We start from the raw sequence: 20,503 nt of genomic DNA, 5'->3' as shown, positions 1-20,503 counted from the left end.
CCTGGCTTGGGTATCAATGTGATGTTAGCTTCGTAAAATGATTTGGGGAGAGTTCTGTCTTTCTCAATCACTGGGAATACCGTCAGTAAGATTGGTATCAGCTCCTCCTTAAATGTCTTGTAGCATTCTGCTGGAAAGCCATCTGGACCAGGGTTTTTTTTTGTAGGTAGTTTTCTTATTACGTAGTCAATTTCTTTGATTGTTATTGGTCTATTTAGGGTCTCAATTTCTTCTTGTTTCAACCTAGGCAGGTTGTGTGATGACAGAAAGTCCTCCATTTCCTTAAGGTTTTCAAGTTTGTTTCCATACAAGTGTACATAGTAGTCTCTAATGATCTTTTGTATTTCTTCAGGATCAGATGTGACTTCATCTTTTGTGTTTCTGATTGTGTTTCAAAGTATGTTTGTAAACTTTTTTTATTATAGTAAAATATACGTGATGTAAAATTTACCATTTTGACTATTTTTAAGTGTACATTTCAGTGGCAGTAACAGTAAGTACATTCATATTGTTGTGTCTCAATCATCATTATGCATCTCCAGAACTTTTTCATCAAATTGAAAGTCTGTACCCATTAAACAATAAATCCCCATTCCCTTTCCCTTCATCCCTTAGTAATCACTGTTACTTTATGTCACTATGAAGTAGGCTATTCTAGGTACCTCATTTAAGTGGACTCATACAGTGTTCTTTTGTGTCTGGTTTAGTTCATGTAGCATAATGTTGTTAAGATTCATCCATGTTTAGCACGTATCAGATTTTCCTTTTCAAGATTGAATAATATTCCATTGTGTGTATATCCCACATTTTGTTTTGTCATTTATTCATCAATGGACACTTGGGATTGCTTCCATCTTTTGGCTCTTGTGAATAATGTTGCTATGAACATTGGCGTATACATAGCCAGTTGAGTCCCTACTTTTGGTTGTTTTGGGAGTATTCCCAGAAATGGACTTGCTGTGTCACATGGCAGTTCTGTATTTGATTTTTTGAGGAGCAGCAAAGTGTTTTGCAGTGTTAATATTAGTTAGAGGAAGAGATGGTTTAATACATTTTCATAATGTATTACAAAAATTAGACAGATATTTAACTATAGCACTCTCAGAGCCTTTACTAAAGCACATTGTAATCTCTAAGGTTGGTGGATTATAGCAGGTACCTATAAATATGGGGAAAATTTACCTTCTATAAACACCAATCTTAGAGATTACAATGTGCTTTAGTAAAGACTCTGAGAAGCATTTTGCTGCTTTTGTTTATAGGATTGCTTGTTCTATGGGACACACTGTGAATTACCACTCTAGTCAACACAGATGAGATTGTGCTCTAGACAGGTAAATTGACTTGATCTAAACCCTAGCTAGTTAGGGACAGATTGAATCCAAGAATTTTATTCTTCTGACTGTGGATTGAGTGCTTTAGGCATCTGTGAGTCCCTGAGTTCAGTGACTGGCACACTCAGTTGAATAGTATCACTTATACCACACTGCTTCTGATGCAGATTTTATGACTAGTTTGTGGCAAAACATATCTGGAACCTTGATCTCTTAATTTCCATGTATCTTGGTTGTGTTTGATTACCTGACTGTACTAATTTTTTTGTGCTATATTATTCTGTAGGTTTTGGGCTCTTTTATCGTGTGACAGTATCTGTGTGCCAGTGAGTGACAGGGTGATTGTGAGGGTCCCTTTAGCTATTGAAGTTTGCCCAGTGACCATGTAATCTTTCATTTGTACTTAGGCTGACCAACCCTATTTAGGTGAGGATGCTTAGGTACAGTAAAATGATAGGACTTTATACCTATTGTCTTGGAAAAGTGGAATGGATGGGTGAGATATTGTTGCTGTATCCATTTCTAGTTGGTGGACATCTATTTAGTAGCCCAGTCTTCCTAGCAGTGATGTATTCTCCAGGCTCCAGGGTCTTCCCTCGGCTCTTCCATCCTTGAAGTGTTGGCATTAGTATAGATTTTCTCCATTTTTTTGTGGTTAGAGTTCCAGCTAGGTACAGATACTCCTCGACTTACAATGGTGGTACATCCTGATTAACCTTTCCTAAGTTGAAAATATCATAAGTTGATAATGCATACATGGGATCCAGTGTGGTGGCTCAAGCCTGTAATTACAGCACTTTGGGAGGCCGAGGCAGAGGATTGCCAAAGTCCAGGGGTTCGAGATCAGCCTGGGCAACTTGATGAGACCTCATCTCTACAATAAATAAATAAATAAAATTAGCCAGGCGTGATGGTGCGTACCTGTGGTTCCAGCTACTTGGAAGGCTGAGATGGAAGGATTGCCTTAGTCCAGCAGGTCGAGGCTGCAGTGGCCGTAAGTGAGACTTCAACTTAAAAAAAAAAAAAGAAAATGCGTATAATACTTACACCTTAACCTACCAAACATTACAGCTTACGCTAGCCTGCCTTCAGTGTGCTTAGAACATTAGCCCACAGTTGACTCCAATCATCTGGTAACAGAGTCCACTGTAAAGTACTGGTTGTTCCCCACCTCCATTGTGTGGCTAACTGGAAGTTGTGGCTCACTGGCTCTGCCCAGCATTGCAAAAGTATCCCACCACTTTCTACTGAATGTATATCACTTTCACATCATTGTAAAATTGAAAAGTTGTAAGTAGAACCGTTGTAAGTTGGGTGCCAACTTTATTCACTTTTTTACTTTGGGACTCTATATGTGATGTCCTGAGTAGGTCAGAAAAATTGCAGGGGTGGTGAAGTTTAAGTGGAAGATTTTGCTGTTGGAGCTTAGAGAGGACAAGGGTTCCTTGCTTGTTAGAATCCAGTTATTCAGACATTAAAGGAGGCAGTTTTTAGTTGCACTCTTAAAACCTCTATCCAAAATCTAGCACCCATATGCTTCGGTCTTTTTCAGCACTTGCTTTATTTAGAGTTCACTGAGCCTCCAAAGAGATTTTAGGAAAATTGGGGGGGGGTACAACTGGGCATTGCCCATTTTCTTCCTGAAGACTGAGAACTTACAGCCCTGGATCTTGTACAGAGTCTGGTTTTAAAGTATATGAGGTTTGCACTAGGGTACCTCTAAACCTTCCAGAACTAAACTAGTTTGAGCTATCATATACTTTTGTTTTAGAGCATTTTATTGTTTAGCTGTTGTTCAAACTTCTCAGATAGCCTGTAAGATTTATTTGGTAGGATTTTGTCAGAGAAGACATAATTTGGCATTTCTATATTTTCTACAAGATGAATATAACCTTCCAGAACTAAAATTGGTCATAATCAGCTTTGTCTACTAGGTGGCAGCACTATACTTAGGGTTTATAAATATGTTGTACATGTGCCATATGATTTTCCAAATCTTCACTGCAGTTCTGAGTTTAGATGGCAGCTTTGTATGCCTTTGTCTGTTGGTTACTATCTTGTTTCCTTATTTGATTACTTAAGCTCACTTGATAGGCAAGTTTATAATTTTGTCTTTTGCTTTATTTTTGAGGCATTCAAATTTCCTTGAGTATAATTAAGATAATTTTGATCATCAAAATTATAAAAGCATTGTGGAAGTATCACAATAATAAAAAACAATTAACTTTTTAAAAAATTACGTTTGCAGTTTACACATTGCAATGCCATGCATTTGCTTATCTTAGAAAATATTAACTGTGTTTTTAAAAAATTTTTATAGCAATCTCTGAAAATCTTTTGAATTTCTTTAGGGTAACAGAGTGTTTTATAGAATCTCTTTTTTTATAAATCTTTGAGAAAACTACACATAGATAAATGTATACACACATAAATAGCACCATGAGTTTTTACATGTATATACTCCAGAGCAAGACTTAGACCATTATTAGCACCCCAGAGAGGTCTCTCATACTCCCTCCCTGTCAGTACTCTTTTGTATTCTGACTTCTATTGACACATTTTTTTTTTTTTAGAGACGAGGTTTCACTATACTGCCCAGGCTGGTCTCAAACTGCTGGGCTCAAGCAATCCTTCTACCTCAGCCTCCCAAAGTGCTGGGATTACAGGCGTGAGCCACCACACCCGACATTAATTCTATATGTTCTTGAACTTGATATAAATAGAATTTTATACCATGTATTATTTTGTCACAGACAGTTTTTGATGATGATTTAAGTTTGTGCCTGAAAGCTAATGGAAATATAGGACTGGAAGGCATCTGGTAGTAGTATGGACCCTGATGCTCTGCTCATATTCTCCACTTCAGGACTGAGCATTCATCCCTCAGCTGCCAAGAGTATTGGTGACTGAGTGCTCACATCTGAGTCTTCCTCTGGAGCATGCCCTTGCCTTAGCTGACAAGAGCTAGCTACCTTACTCAGATCACGCAGGTCAACCTGCATCTTATGACTGGTTGACGAGGGTTTCTAAAGGCCTGGTCCCAGGACAGCACCTGCCTTGCCCCACAGGTGAGCATTCCATAGCACACCCCCAACAAACTTCCTCCACACTAACCATCTCAGAGTCTGCTTCGTGGGTAAGTCAGCCTACAATGTAGGTCTTCTGTGGTTCAGTCTCTTCATATCACTGATGAGGAAACTGGGGTTCTATGAAGCCAAATGCCAGGACTTCATACCCCAACTTCAAAACCCAGTCTCTAATAATCAGTCAACTAATATTTTTGTTGTCTGTTGTATGCAGGGTCCTGTGCTAGGCAGTTTATTTCAAAGGAACTGTGCACAGTTTTGTAAGTAGAATATGCAAATTATGACCTATTCAGGAATGCATAGTGGATCCAAGGCCCAGAATTCAGTTCTAATTTCATACGTGTCAGTACTGAGTTCTCCCCAGTAGGTTATTGTGCCTCCTTACTTGCATGATTAAGAAAGTATTAATCAGTTTTTAAATACCTTCATATTAAATATTAAATTATTTATCAATATACTCAGACCTGCAGTGGTAAGCTAAATAGGTAAGTTTTTTGGAATAGTCAAGTTGAAATTTATATGGGAGGACTATGAATAGTATTTCAGAAAGATATGAAGTAATATGCATGCTTGTTAAAGTCACTTACGTTGAAAAGTAAATGTCATTTTTCAGTAGGACTTAATTTATTTTCAAGGCTCTGGTTTATTTTGAAACTTTTTCGATAAAGATTACAGATAACATAATAAAAATTAGTGATTTGATTATTTTATCTATCAAGTTAGCTGATGTAGTTTTAAAGTCATATGGTTGTAAACCATCTCAGATTTAATAGACTGATAATATATCATTGGGATTTAGTTTTGTTGCACTGTTAAACAACCATCACCCATAACTTCAGTAGTTTAAATTACTTTTTCTTTGATTATTTTAAAGATGTAAATAACTTCAGTTATAAAAAGAAAAATTAAGTTACATCTTCAGCAAAATTAGCCAGAGAAATCTAAAATACATCTAATTCTATGTTCTTTTTTTTTTTTTTTTTTTGAGTTGGAGTCTCACTCTGTCGCCCAGACTGGAGTGCAGTGGCCGCTCCCGGCCACCGCAGCCTCGACCTGCTGGGCTCTGGCGATCCTTCCACCTCAGCCTTCCGAGTAGCCGGAATTACAGGCGTGCGCTACCATGCCCGGCTTATTTTTGATTTATTGTAGAGATGAGGTCTCGCCTGCCCAGGCGGGTCTCGAACCCACGGACTCAGGCAATCCACTCACCTCAGCCTCCCAAAGGCGCGGGATTACAGGCTGAGCCACTGAGCCCGGCTAATTCTATGTTCTTTATTCAGATACTTGAAAAGACTTGACAGTTTTCCTAACTTGTCAATTGCACAATAACTTCCAACCTTAAACAGTCCAAAGGAGTAAAGCATTCTTTCTGTATCTACAGAGTAAACTATTGGTATTTAAAAATTGAATTACTGCTTTTATAGTCTATGAGGAATGTAAGTGTATTAGTAACTGATACTAATTGACTATATCTTGAACTGATACATATTGAAATGTCTTGAATATCATCATGTGCATACAGATGACAGATTCCTACTTTGGACTTAAATGTAAAAAGTAGTGTGCAGCTGTATCATGTAGGTGATGAAATCACCAGATCTGCAAGCAGTATTTCACCTTAACATTTGTGCAGACTTTTTCATATTTTTGGGAAATTCTTACTAAAATTTAACAGTCATTCATAGGTAAATTCCTTCTAATTCTCACCAATGGTCTTCATTTTGTAGTATAAGTTCATTTTCTCCTCAGAAGATTTAGAAGTGTTGCCAGACATCCTCTGTGTAGCATTCGTATTTACTGATTCATTCATCTAACATTTTTCAAGTGCTTATAGTGTGCTGAATGTTATTCTGACCCATCAGGTTTATTATGCACTTGACCCTTCAACATTGCAAGAGTTGAGGATGCAGATTCCCTGCACAGTTGAAAATTTGCATTTAACTTGTTTAACTTTTGACTCCCCCAGAACTTAACTGCTGATAGCCTACTGTTGATTGGAAGATAGCATAAATAATTATCACACATTTGTATGTTATGTGTATTATATACTGTATTCTTACAATAATATAAGCTAGAGAAAAGAAAATAGTTATTAAGAAAATCATAAGAGAAAATATATTGCTATTCATTAAGTGGAGGGAAATCATCATAAAGATTGAGTAGGCTGAGGAAGATGTAGAGGAGAGGCCTTGCTGTGTCAAGTGGCAGAGGTAGAAGAAAATTATGTAGAAGTGGACTCACACCATTCCAACCTGTGCTGTTCAAGGGTCAGTGGTACATAATTTTGTGATGAGATAGTACAGAATCTGTAGGTTTGTTTTTGTTTTATATCACATTAATTCTCCGTGGTTTAAAGGGGCAGAATGAGAAGCTAAACCATCCTGCTTTGAGGATGGAAGCTGATACTCCTTTATTTGTGGATCTACATAGCTGTGAAAGGGTCAGGGATATCCCTGGCATTATTCTGATGACTCTACGTTAAGGAATCCAGACTCCTTTTCTACAGTGTGGGATGCATCCTATGTCTGTTTTGATAGCTGTGGTGCAGAGCTTTGATCAGAATAAGTCTGAATTTTTGAGGCAGTTGGAACATTTTGCTTTCTAAGTGCAGCTTCCTCATAAGTAAAACTTCATGAAAGGAGAAAAGCCAGGGTCAAGATCTCCTTGTTGCTAGTCTCCCCATAGTGGGTATCTGGGAGCAGGTTCTAAAGTCAAAGTACTCTAGTTAGTGTACAACTGTACATAGTTAGGCAGGCATACTCACACACAGAAAGAAAGAAGAAAAGACATTTTGGTCATTAGGCAAAAGTCCTTATTTCATCTGAATCATAAAGACCCTTTATCTTGAAGTTTACTGAACCAGAGTGTTCATCCAAAAGTCAGCCAAAGAACTCAAAAGGCTTTATCATAATTACCTTACATTAATTTTTGCCAAGAGAGGATTTTTACCTGAGTTGCCAGGATATAGCCTAGGTTTTCGAATTTACTTTTTATCTAAAAGTTGAGGGAAAATTGTGCTTATCTAAAATGTAAATGCTTTTATATAATTTTAATTCTATAATAGTATAATTTCTTGAAACTAAGTATACCAGAATGTCAGTTTTTAGTAACTGATAACTAACATAATCTCTAAGGTCCTTTAAGGACTTCCAAAACTTCTCCTTTTAAAATATTGGTTTTCTCTATTTCTTATCTTGACACCACTAGATTCACTCCCGCCACAATTCCTCAGTGTCCCTGCTAAGAATCACCAGTAATAGTCTGTGATATTAGAGATGCTTCCGATGGTGGAGTTACTGCAGATTCAGAAGCTAGCTGCTGCACCGCTAATGCATTCTGAACCTGTGCCTGGTCCAAAAAAAGGTTTCCAGCCCAGGACACAGGGTCATATGATGAAATGAACTCTTGTAATACAATTCCCTTTCCTTCCTCTGAGGAACACACTGTATTTCATGTATTTGTGAAATATATTTATGTGTTTGTTTTATCCTTCACTGTCTTTAGCCATGAAATATAAACCATTTCCAGTCTAAGCAAATTTTCATTGTAGCCTATGAATTGTAATTAAAATATTTTTAATGTTGGAAAATAATTTTTTTTACATAAATGTTACATTATGAGTACTAAGGTCTTATCCTGCTTTCTAACACTTCAGTTTATTCATGTAGGCTGGAGTATATTTACTATTCATTAATATGTTTATAAAGGATGAACAAGTATCTTATAAAATGTTTTGAAGTGGTTAAAACAAAATCCCCTGTAACCTTATAAAGAATTAGCATCATCTTCATCTTATCATCACCTTCCCCTTAAAGATGATAGTGTAATCATTTATTCAGGACCATCTAGAAGCAACTGGCAGAGCTAGTGCTGGAACTCAGAGTTCTAGTGCCACCTTTGCTCAGTGACACCAACTTTAGGTCAGGTGGCTAAGTCTTTGGAGAATAGAAATAGGATTCAAGCTGGCTCGGTGGCTCAGCCTGTCATCCCGCGCCTTTGGGAGGCTGAGGTGAGTGGATTGCCTGAGCCCGCGGGCTCAAGACCCACCTGGGCAGCGAGACCTCATCTCTACAATAAATCAAAAAATCAGCCGGGCGTGGTAACGCATGCCTGTAATTCCGGCTACTTGGAAGGCTGAGGCGGAAGGATCACCGGAGCCCAGCAGGTTGAGGCTGCAGTGGCCAGGAGCAGCCACTGCACTCCAGTCTAGGTGACAGAGTGAGACTCCAACTCAAAAAAAAAAAGAAAGAAAAAAGAAATAGAATTCAGTTGACCTTGGCATTTTGGCGAAACAGCTGATTAAATGTAGAATTGCTTGTAAAGAGATAATCATGGAGTAGTTAAACACAGGAAAAGAAAATTTCTAGCAGTTTTTGTCCTCTAAACTATACATATTTTGAACCATGGAATGTATTTTGGAAGGAGTAGAACAGTCACTTAATAGTACACAGAAACTCACAGCTTTGCCTGTCTTAGGTATTGATTTTTGGGGAGGGAATAGTTATCACAAAAATAGTGGTTTGATACAATGCTCCTAGTAAGGACTTTATGTACTTCATTCTCAGGATCTTAACAGACTTGACTCATACTCCAATTTAGAGATGCAGTATCGTTTACTATGACTTTAATATTTCCTGCATGGTACCAACATGTTCCACAGAGCCATGGCCTACAGTAAATCTGCCTGGTTAGGACAGGGTGACAGAACCATCAAGAGTAGACCCAACTGCACCTGGATAAGTTCTAGCAGTGGAGCTGGATCCTTGTGGCTTCTAAATCATGTAGATTAACTTTAGGATATTCACTTTACTGAGTACAAAGATGGCCAAGAAAGATTACTCCCTACTTTGGGTTCACCAGATGTATGAGGAGGCTACCTTCTTCCCAGTCCACTTCACTTTCCCTGCCAACTTTCTCACTCCCTACCTTTGGTTTTTTTCTGACAGGTATATTTTACTATTGTTATACTTTCCTACTAATCTCACAAGGTAGGTAAATAGAAAGCTGAGGGTGAAGGTAGTTCAAACAGGTGCAGACAATTTTAAATTTATGTTTCTGTGACTAATACCGGAGGAAATATTTTTATGCTGAATGAAATTTCTTCTTATGCTTACATGTTTGAATGCAAAGTTTTTTAATTAATAAAAAATTTACACTTAATGAGTTAAAAGTTTGATTTTAAGAAAAAAATTGTCCATAAATATATAGGTGTATAATTACAATTTTATTTTTTTGAACAGAAGTGTAGTTTTACACAAAATATAAAAGGGGAAGGTAATGATCACTTTACAAAAGGAGTATTTATTTACCAAAACATTTATGGAAATACTCTGTTAAAAAAGCAAGCTCCCCTAAGGCAGTTGAAGTATTTGTTTTTACAGATGTAAGTCCTATAATAATACATATAATACAAATAGCCATTTCAGGTATATTAGTTTGAATATGAGTGTTTTAATCAAAGTAAATACCAAAAATAAAAAGCAATAATTTGCAAAATAAAAATTGCAAACAGGAAGCCAGGTGCAGTGACTCATGCCTGTAATCCCGGCACTTTGGGAGGCTGAGGTAGGAGGATTGCTTGAACCCAGGAATTTAAGACCAGCCTAGGCAGCATACTAAAACTGCATTTCCTAAAAAAATTAGCCGGGCCTGGTATCACGTGTTTCTCAGTTACTTGGGAGGCTTAGGCAGGAAGATCACTTGAACTCAGGAGTAATTATGCCACTGCACTCAGTCTGGGCAACAGAGTGAAATGCCACTGCAAAAAAACAAAAAAATACAAGCTGACCTGTTACTTATTAGTGTAACTCTAAGGAATGTTACAAAAGAAGTTGTAATAAGAACTTATCAAGCACAATTTTTTTACAGTATTGACTGTATTATATAGTTATTTCAAATCTAATTTGATAACAAACCCATTGTAACATCTAAAATGATAATTTCTTTTTTCTGAGTTGTGGTCTCCCTCTATCGCCCACTCCATCACCCAAGCTGGAGTGTAGTGGCATGCTCATGGCCACCCCAATCTTGACCTGTTGGGCTCCAGTGATCCTTCTGCCTCAGCCTTCCAAGTAGCTAGAACTACAGGCTTGTGCCACCACTCCTGGCTAATTTTTTGGTTTAGTGTAACGATGAGGTCTTGCCACGTTGCCCAGGCTATTTTTGGCTAAGGCAGTCCTCTTACCTTGGCCTCACAGAGTGCTGGGATTATAGGCTTGAGCCACCGCTTCTAGTGATAATTTTTTTAATTGGAGAAAAAACATTCAAATTTATCAGCATGTACACAGGGAGAACCACAGAGTGATTGCACCTAAAATGATAATCTTATTCGAGATTTTTGTGTGTGTGTGTGTGTTTTTAATTTTCAGGTTTTAATTACAACAAGGACGGCTGCTGATAATTTTAGCACTCAATATGTTTTAGATGGCAGTGGCCACATACTTTCTCAAAAACCCTCACATCTTGGTCAAGGTAAGAGAGTAGCTTTGGAACGTTCTTTACCTTTTCTGTCTTAATTGTTTGGTTTAAAGAACAGTTACTCCTCTATTTTAAATATATTACTTTGGGTTTGGTCCTAATAAAGGCTGGTTAACTTTCAGGTGAACATTTAGCCTTTACTCTAGCTACCAATCTTTAAACTATTTAGAGTTGTTCTTAAAAAGAACTACGAGAGATACTCTGAACCATTCCATGGACTAGTTACTCTTCTGTAAAAACTGTAAGAGCATTTATTTTACTAGGGTGGATCACCAGTGTCTTCTTTATATATGAAGGATAATATTTTATTGAAATACTTGGAAGGCCCTGACTTCACTACAATGCAATATATTTGTGTAGCAAAATTGCACTTGTATTCCATGAATATATACAAATAAAATTAAACTAAAATAAAGAAACTTTCAGAAAAAAAGAGAAGTACCTAAAACATCATTAGTTTGGTAATAATGGTAATAAACCATGCCATCAAAATATTATGATTAAATAAATAATTTAAAATATATGTGTTTATTTGTGGAAAGCTTTAAACATATGCACAAGAAGATAGTGTATTCATCACTGTTTCAGTAGTTATCAACTCATTGCTGAAGTTTTTTCATCTAATACCCTTACCTGCTTCTTCCCTTTCTGTATTATTTTGAAGCAGATAAACATATTATTTATTGTTGCTAGTTTTAATTTAGTTATTTAGTGTTTTATAGACTTTTATGTAATTTTATTACATTTTAATTGATATATTATTAAGTTCCTCTAAAAAACTGCTAAGGGAAAAAAGATTAGGCTTGAGCATCACATATCTCTTTTAATCTTTTGCATACTACTAATTTCTGATAATGAGATGGTTATGAGACTATTAAAAGTATGACCTCTTTAGAATCAGGTTCCAAAGAATTATTAGATATGAAAAGGGACATGTGAGTTTTTGTTGTTGTTATTGTTTATCCTTTCCTGCCTCCAATTTGTATTGTAAATTCATATTTAATTTTGTGGTTCCTCATAATTTATCAATGTACATACTGTATATTTTCTGTGGTTTCTTCCTTCCAGTTTTATTGTTAAATTGTTGGATTTATTTTTTCTTTCTTTCTTTTTATTTTTTGAATTGAAATTTCACTCTGCCGCCCAGCCTGGAGTACAGTGGCACACTTATGGTCACCACAACCTCGACCTGCTGGGTTCAGGAGATCCTTCTGTTTCATCCTTCCAAGTAGCTGGAACTACTGGTGTGTGTCACCATGCCTAGCTAATATTTTTATTTATATAGAGACAAGGTCTTGCCATGTTGCCCAGGATGGTCTCAAACCCCTGGGCTCAGGCAATCCTCCCACCTCTGCCCCAAAATGCTGGGATTAAAGGCATGAGCCGCTGCATCTAACTAGATTTATTTTTTTCAAATGACTTCTGTCTTTACTGATACTGAAATTTATTTTCTTGGGTCTTAACTTTGATACCAAATTTTCTCACTCTCTTATTTTATAAATCCTTAACTGAGTTTCTGATTACTTTTGCCCCTTAGGAATTAATGTTTTTGGATCCACATAGCAGAAAGAGTTAATAGAAACTTCTTAGAAAACACACTATTTTTTCTTATTTATTCATTTAATGAAAATGAGCTTAAGTCTAACAGCTATTTAATTTGATGTATAATAATGAAAATTGTATATTTTTTATTAAAAAATAAATTTAAATTCTTTCACTGTATATTGAAGATTAGTATAAAAAGAAGGCTTTTTTAAAAAAAAAATATGGTTTATCTCCAAAAATACTCTGACTGCAGGTCTTAGGAGTTCAAATTAGGAAACCATTAGGAGTATTTGAGTGGCTATCCAATAGAGTACTTTGAAGTAATCTTGTTGCCTTATAAAACTTAAAAAGTATTTATTTTTATCTTAGTAATAACCAGTCTAATCTAGATGGCCAATGGCTCTACATCAGTCATACTTCTCATGCTTCTTCTCATGCTTTTCTTTATTCATCTCCATGGGAACTATGAAATAACAATCCTTAGATATGGAATCCATCTGATCTTTGCCCTTTTGCTGGTTGATTTTTCTTTTCCTGCTGACCTCAGTCTTCTACCTTTAGTAAGTGAGATGAGGTATGCATATTAAGGAATTTCTGTAGACAATAAGTGAACCTTATTTTCCTTAACAATATTTCTTTTATCTTAATAAACACTTAGGAATAAATTCTTTGAAGGTCAGTAGTTACAAAACTAGTAATTACCTTTTATAACTCACTTTTTTTACCTAATTACTGTTGACTGGTTAGGAAAACAACAAAAAATCAAATTCCTAGTTTTAAATTGCTCTAGATGGACATATTATAGAAATCTACAAACATTTTCAAAAGCCTTTTACATTTATATTGCCTTAGTGCTGATAGTTTTTGAGTGATTGAATCACAGACTCACATTTCACCAGCTGTCATTCAGCTTCCATTTAAATATTTTCTGTGTAAGCTAAAACTGCAGTTCAACCATCCTAATTTATACCTGTACATTTAAGGTTCTTGGATTAATTTCTGCTGTGGTGTGGACATCTTGTTTATTATTTACTTTTCATATCATTTGGTAGGATGATACCTGTAGAGAATGTAATTGTAGGTGCAGGAACACCTTACAACAAAATTTTATTTAGGCAAAGGAAAATTTATTTCCCTTTTAAAAAATATACTTTAAAATAGTTTACTAGAAATTTCACTTCTGGTTTTTCTAGGTATAGGTATTTGTTTTATGAATTAATTGAGCCATGTAAAATGATTTCTGTGACAAACTTTTTGTCATTTTAAATTGCCCTTTTCACTTCCAGTTTAAAACATTTTGTTGAAATTAAGAAGTAATGTGGAGGTAAGTCTCCAGATTTTAAATCTTTTACTAAGAACACAGACCAAATTATTTGCTTTGGTCGGATCTTTTTCTGTCATTACTTGTATTCCCTTTACCCTAGATAATCAGTATTAAGCTTTCTAAATTGATTTATGCTCCTGAACAAATTCTTTTAACACCTCCAAGTACTTCTGCCTTTGGAATTTCTCAGATATCAAAAGTAGTATATTTGAAGTGCTCTGATCAAGGTATTTTCTTTCCCTACCTTGTTATTAGAATAGAGCATCATGTTCTTTGTAAATTCCTGATGTGTGTGATTGTGCACATATTAAGAAATTTTTTCATCTTACTTTAAGAATGGAACTTTTACTCACTAAATGGTTTAAGAAAACTTTCTGATATATTCAAGCAACTATACCATTACTTTAGAAATATTTATAACTACCTTCGTAAATAGCATAACATGGGATCATGTAAAAATATAACAGGGAGCATATTACAAGACTGCTCTTTAATTCTGTTGTTTGTAGAATGTGCTAAAGTTAGAGAGCTGAGCAGTTCTCTAGTAAAATATGACAGTATAATGGGGGCCTCCTCCCTATTGGCCAATATTCTTTGGTACTTTTATTTTTAAGGAAAAAAAACAATTAAAATTTATTTATAAAAATAAATTCCAAAATTTTATTTGTAATCAGAAAAGTCTTTTCCACCAGTAAGTTTTATTTAAACTTAGAATTCTCGTCTTATTAGTAATTTTCAATTTACTTTGAGAGAGTATATTTAGGCACTGAAGCAATAATTTATGTACAGATTAGGTATAGTGTGGTCTTTGATGCATAGCATATTCAGAAATCAACAGATATCTTTTTTTACTTTCATATATACATCTATATTTTGCCTTCTTGATTTCTGCCTTCCTATCTGACTGTAGTTTACCATAGATGCCATTATATTTGTCTAGTCTAGAAACTCACAGACTAGAGAGGAACACAGATGAGTAAATGATGACAATGAAATGAAGCCACCAACTGCCTAGAGAGAGGTTAGGCAAGTTTTTCAGAAAAGGTTACATTTGCATTTGAAGATGGTAGGAGTTTGAAGAGGATAGGTAAGAAGGCGTGTTGGGGGGGTGGGTATAAGTATTCAGCAAGAGAAGAATAATGGATATAGAAGATTTCAAGGTTTCACAGTGCTCTCTGTGTAGCAATGAGAGGAAGAAAACATAATTTAAAAAATGAGTACTTTTCTATAAACTCATTGAAGAACTATGTCACAGAGAAATTTAAATTGACTAAGTTCAAGAGGAAGACTACTTTCCTAGAAAAGAAGTGACTAGTGATCATTTGCACCCCTGGGAGCATTAATTGAGTCTGAGGCATAGGAGAACAAAGGAGCAACCCTGCTGTAGAAAAGGGATCTTTTATGGCACTAGGAGAAACCAGCTAAGCTTTTAATATTCACACATGATCTTGTATGACAGATTGGAATATGAGATCCTCAAACAGAACTAGTCTGTCCCACACATTGAATCTCATCAGGACTTTTGGTGAGTAAGCAATGAAAAAGAAAGTTGGGACTTAGCTAGAGAAAGAAAGATCTTAAAGCCTTGCTAGAGGAAGGGGCTTGATTCCATCTTCTGACGTTAGAAACCAAGGGTAAACTGGAACTAAATAAAGGTGCAACTCAGTTGCGTATCAAATAAACTAATTAGGTAGAAGAGATCTGTTTTACACTCTACCTGCGTGGCAGGAAACAAAGCACTTTCCCTGGCAGAAAATACTATCTTCTTCAGTATCTATTGTTTTATACACAGTGTCTGGCAAAAATCAAAATTTTGAGATGCACGAGGAAAGGAAAATGAATTCTGTAATCAAGAGGAAAAAAGATATAAGCAAGCTCACAGATAACAGAATAATCTTTATTTATTTGAGTTAACAAATATGTATTTATTTGACTTAATAAAAAACTTTAAAAACAATGTTATATTAAAAAATTCAGAAGATGGGTAAAATCAATAAGAAAGTGGAGAATTTTATCAGAGAAATAAAAACTAAAGATCCAAATGAAAGTTCTAGAACTAAAAAAGTAGTATGTTGAAGAATTAATTGTATATGAGCTTAACAACAGAATGAGCATAGAAAAAAAGATTTGAAAACTTGGAGTCAGGTCAACAGAAATGATATAAACTGAAGCATAGAAAATAAAATGTAAAAAGAGAACAGAGCATCAGAGATCTTCAGGATAACATTTAACAGTGTACATACATGTGACTAGAATCTCAGGAAGAGAGGCAAGAGAGAGAATAGGTCAGAACAAAATCTGAAAAAAAAATATCAGAATTTTCACAATTTTTCAAAAGATATAAGGACCCAGGACCAAGGCAGTGAACCCCAAGTGGAACAAATACAAACAGAACCACAATGAAGCACATCATAATAAAATCATTAAAAACCAGAGAAAATATTAAAGCTGCCAGAGGAGAAAATATATTGAATTCAAGGGAACAACAAAAAGAATGGCAGTTGTGGCAGTTGACTTATCATCAGAAATGTAGAAGGAAATAGAATGGCCTCTTAAGTATTTTTTTTTAATAGTCAACCTGAAATTCTATAACCAGCAAAAATGTCCTTTTAAAAAAATGAGGACAAAAGTGAAGTAGCTTTCATTCATATAAAACTGAGAAACTTTTCCACCAGCTGACATGCATGATAAGAAATACTAAAAGGAAGATTTTTAAGCTGAAGGGAAATGATTCTAGATGGGAACTTGAATCTGTAAGAAGGAAAGAAAAGCACTGGAAAATATTGGGAAAAAAATGAAAGATTAAATTATTTAAAAATTAATTTTACAAAAACAAAAACCAATTCTTTGTGAAGTGTGTAACGTATAAGTAAAATGCATGACAAAAATATTACAAAATGCAGGAGAATAAAGGAAATCACATTACTGTAAAATTGTTACATTGTGAAGTATAATTCATTTCATGGTCATCAAGGTAGACTAATAATTTGAGAATGTACATAATAATATCTAGAGTAACCACTAAAAATAATGCAAAGGAATATAGCTAAAAAGCCAATAAAGTCGAAACAATAGAATACCAAGAGTGACATAGCAGAGTTCAGTGAGAAGAAATTTGTTCTTTCTTTCTAAAAGTTTGTAAATTTTTCTCTGTCCTTAAAATTTGAAAATTTAGTATTTCTAGTAGAATGTGGTTTTTCTTTTCTTTTTTAAACCAAAGACAGCACACTGAATCATCATCATCATCTTCTTCTTCCCCTTCTTCCTTCCCCTTCTTCCCCTCTTCCCCCTGCTTTCTTCCCCTCATCCTTTGTCCCCTTCTTCCCCTTCTTTCCATCTTCCTCCCCCCCACCTTCTTCCCCCTCACCTTCTTTCCCTCCTTCTCCCTCCCCTCCTTACCTCTCCCTACCTCTCCTTCTTCCCCCTCCTTTCCCTTTTTCTTTCTCTTCTTCCCCTCCTTCTTCCCCTCTCCTCCTTCTTCTTCCTCTTCCCCCTTCTTCTTTCTCTTCCCCTTCTCCCTCCCTTTTCTTCCTCTTTTCCCCTCCCTCATTCTTTTCCTTTTTACCCACTCTTCTTCCTCTTCCCCCTTCCTTCTCCTCCTCCTCCTCCTCCTCCCCTCTCCCTTCTCCTCCTTCCTCTTCCTTCTTTCTTTTTTTTATATTCCTCCTTGTAATGAAGTAAGTTCTTGAAATCTGACCTCAAGCCTTTAACTCAAGAAAATTGATTTTTGTTGTTTCATTATATCTTCATTTGTTTCTTTTTCTCCTCTTGGAAGTGATTTTATGCTAGTCTTATATTCCCCTTATAATTGTCATTTCTTTGTGTTTTTATCTTTTACTATAAACAGTATGACAAAAATTGACATACTGCAGCAACTTTTAGCCTTTTACCTCTGATTCACAGCAATAAATACATTTTACATAGCAACCCAGTTCACACATATCTAATCAATAAAAAAAATTACAAAACAATATGTACCTTAACTATGTGTGATGCACTGTTTTCTAGTTTAGTCTGTTCTTTTTTTCTATTTTATTTAAAAAGAAAAAAGATGCTAGTTGCTATACATTAAATCAGTGGTTCTCAATTGTGGGCAACTATGCCCCCCCAGGTACATTTGGTGATATCTGGTGACACTTTATTGTCATAACTGGGGTGGGTACTACTGACATATAGTGGGTAAGAGGCCAGAGATGCTGCTAAACATTCTACAATATACAGGGTAGTCCTCACAACAAATTATCTGACCAAATGTCATCAACAGTGCCAGTGTTGAGAAAACGTATACTAAATTGGTTTTACTACTCAATACAGTGGTCCTCAACTCTAGTTTTACATTCATAAGAATCACAAAGGGAGATTGATTTAGGAAGTCAGTGATTAGCTACCTGGTGGTTTTAAAAGTTCTTTGATACTTCGAATGTGTGACCTTGAGCTGGGCACAGTGGCTCATGCCCGTAATCCTAGCACTTTGGGAGGCCAAGACAGGTGGATTGCTTGAGCCCAGGGGTTTGAGACCAGCCTAGGCAACATAAAGAGACCTCGTCTCTACAAAAAATTAAAGAAAAGAAAAAAAAACCTGGTGTGATGGCATGCACCTATAGTCCTGGCTAGACAGGAGATTGAGGCAGAAGGAACATCTGAGTACAGTGGGGATCAAAGCTGCCATGAGCTGTGATTGTGATGCTGCCCTCCAGTCTGGGTAACAGAGTGAGACTCTGTGGCCATGGCAAGCATTCAGTCCTTCTTCTATGTGGTGGTGGTTGGTGTTCTTTATTTAAGTAAAAACCATTTATTATCCAGATAGTTAAGCAGTATGATTTCTATATCTTTACTCAACTTTTTATTTAAATTAATATGTAAAAAAGTCCTTTTGTCAGATTATTCTGTTTTTGAATGTTTGTTGTTAATTAGGTAAATTAAACCACGTTACTAGATTTTATTTCAGGTAAGAATTTTTAGTGGAATTTTTAAGGTTATCACACATGCAGTGTCACCTTATACCACCTAACTATCATATTTAAAGTGCAGTCTAAGCATCATCCCCAGGTAGTTTGAGCACCAGCAGATTTCTTATGATATTGCATTCTAGTGAGCCTGTGTTTCTCTTCAGTGGTAGAAATAAAATTATGCTTATTTTGACCACATAGAAGAGATCATACTTCACAGGTCAGTCTTGTTACAAATAGAAGAGTCTAGCAGGGAACAAGAATAGTTTGCAAAGTTGAGCCGCCTTTGGGTTCCTAGAGTTTGCAGAGGATTGACCTTCAGTGATAGACTAATTATATATGGATTTGAAGATTAGTGAATTTCTCTCCAAATCTAAATATGCTTTCCTCTTACCTGCCAACAGGTACAACTGTAACTGTTTTAAGATTATTTAAGAATCTACCTGTAAGAAAGCAATTTTATTCAACTGCTAAAAAATGTAAAGATGAAATAAAAAAGGTTCAAGATCTCCTCATGAGCTATGGTATTTTGAAACCTGACTTAAGGATTGCTTTTGTTCATAATAAGGTAAGCATTATTGCATTTTTATAAGTTTTTTTCCTACATGCCTCTACAATAAATCAAAAAATTAGCCAGGCATGGTGTATAAGGTTTTTTTTTAATACGGCAGAATAAAAAAAAAAAACAAAACAGTGTATGTTATCTAAATTAGATGTAGGCTGTGGGCTGAATGTTTGTCTCCCACCAAATCTATTTGTTGAAAATGAAAACCTCACTGCCAATGTAATGTTATTAGGACAAGGGGCCTTTGGGAGGTGGTTAGATCATGAGAGCTCCACCGTCATGAATGAGATTCATGCTCTTATAAAGAAAGAGTTTCCTTCTCTCTTCCACTATATGAGGAGGCCACCACATGGTAAAGAGGTGCCATCTATGAACCTGAAAGTGGGACCTTACCAGATATTAAGTTAGAAGGCATCTTGATCTTGGACTTCTTGGCTTCCCAAATTGTTCTTCCCAATTGAGAAATACACTAATTTTGTTTATAAGCTACCTTATTTATGGTATTTTGCTATAATAGAGTATCTTTAATTTGTTACCTAATGTCTATATACAATCTAATTGCACTGTTCATTTCTTAATCGCTGAGATCAGGGATTTCCCCCAGCAGACTTCTGGAAATGGCTTCAGTGTTTCCTTTTATCAGATGCTATGATAGATTCTGAAAATAGAAAGATGAGTAAGACCGTTTTTTTTTTTAAGAATTCACAATTTAATTACATTTTTCACTTTCTAAACTATTTCTTCTTTGGAAGACTTTTTGTTTTTATGAGTTTGTGGGGCACAGGCATAATTTCGTTACATGAATATATTGCTTAGTGGTGAAGTTAGGGCTTTTAGTGTATCTATCACAAGAATAACATCCTTTGTACCTTTTAAGTAATTTTTCATTATCCATTCTTCTCCCTTCCACTGACTCTTTTGAGTGTCCTTTATCTTTCCACATTCTATGCTCATGTGTACACATCATTTAGTTTCCACTTATAAGTGAAAAAGTGTAATATTTGACTTTCAGTGTCTGAGTTATTTCACTTAAGATAATGGCCTCTAGTTCCATCCATGATACTGCAAAAGATGTGATTTTATTTTATTTTTTATGACTGAATAGTATTCCACTGTTATATATACCACATTTTCTTTATCTAGTTATCCCTTAGTGGACACTTAGGTTGGTTCTATGTTTTTGCTGTTGTGAATAGTGCTGCAATAAACATATGAATGTAGGT

General features: G+C 35.6%; 1 protein-coding gene across 3 annotated transcripts in view; it reads left to right on the top strand.

The window, feature by feature from the left end:
• PMS1 (PMS1 homolog 1, mismatch repair system component) overlaps positions 1-20,503 on the top strand; it is an 87,978-nt gene that overhangs the window by 15,368 nt on the left and 52,107 nt on the right. For 2 of the 3 annotated variants that reach the window (XM_021716365.1, XM_021716366.1), the window contains one exon: positions 19,120-19,283. In XM_021716365.1, the coding sequence (XP_021572040.1) occupies positions 19,230-19,283 (54 nt within the window). In that variant the 5' untranslated portion in view covers positions 19,120-19,229. Of the gene's footprint in view, positions 1-10,788; positions 10,892-19,119; positions 19,284-20,503 lie in introns of all 3 variants that reach the window. The other variant, XM_008065714.2, reaches the window with a different exon arrangement.

The sequence above is a fragment of the Carlito syrichta genome, unplaced genomic scaffold (genome assembly GCF_000164805.1).
Source record: "Carlito syrichta isolate Samal-C Ts95f unplaced genomic scaffold, Tarsius_syrichta-2.0.1 Scaffold308799, whole genome shotgun sequence".
Classification (NCBI taxonomy): Eukaryota; Metazoa; Chordata; class Mammalia; order Primates; family Tarsiidae; genus Carlito; species Carlito syrichta.
Note: the sequence above shows the minus strand (reverse complement) of the source record. Positions and strands in the feature narration are given on the sequence as shown.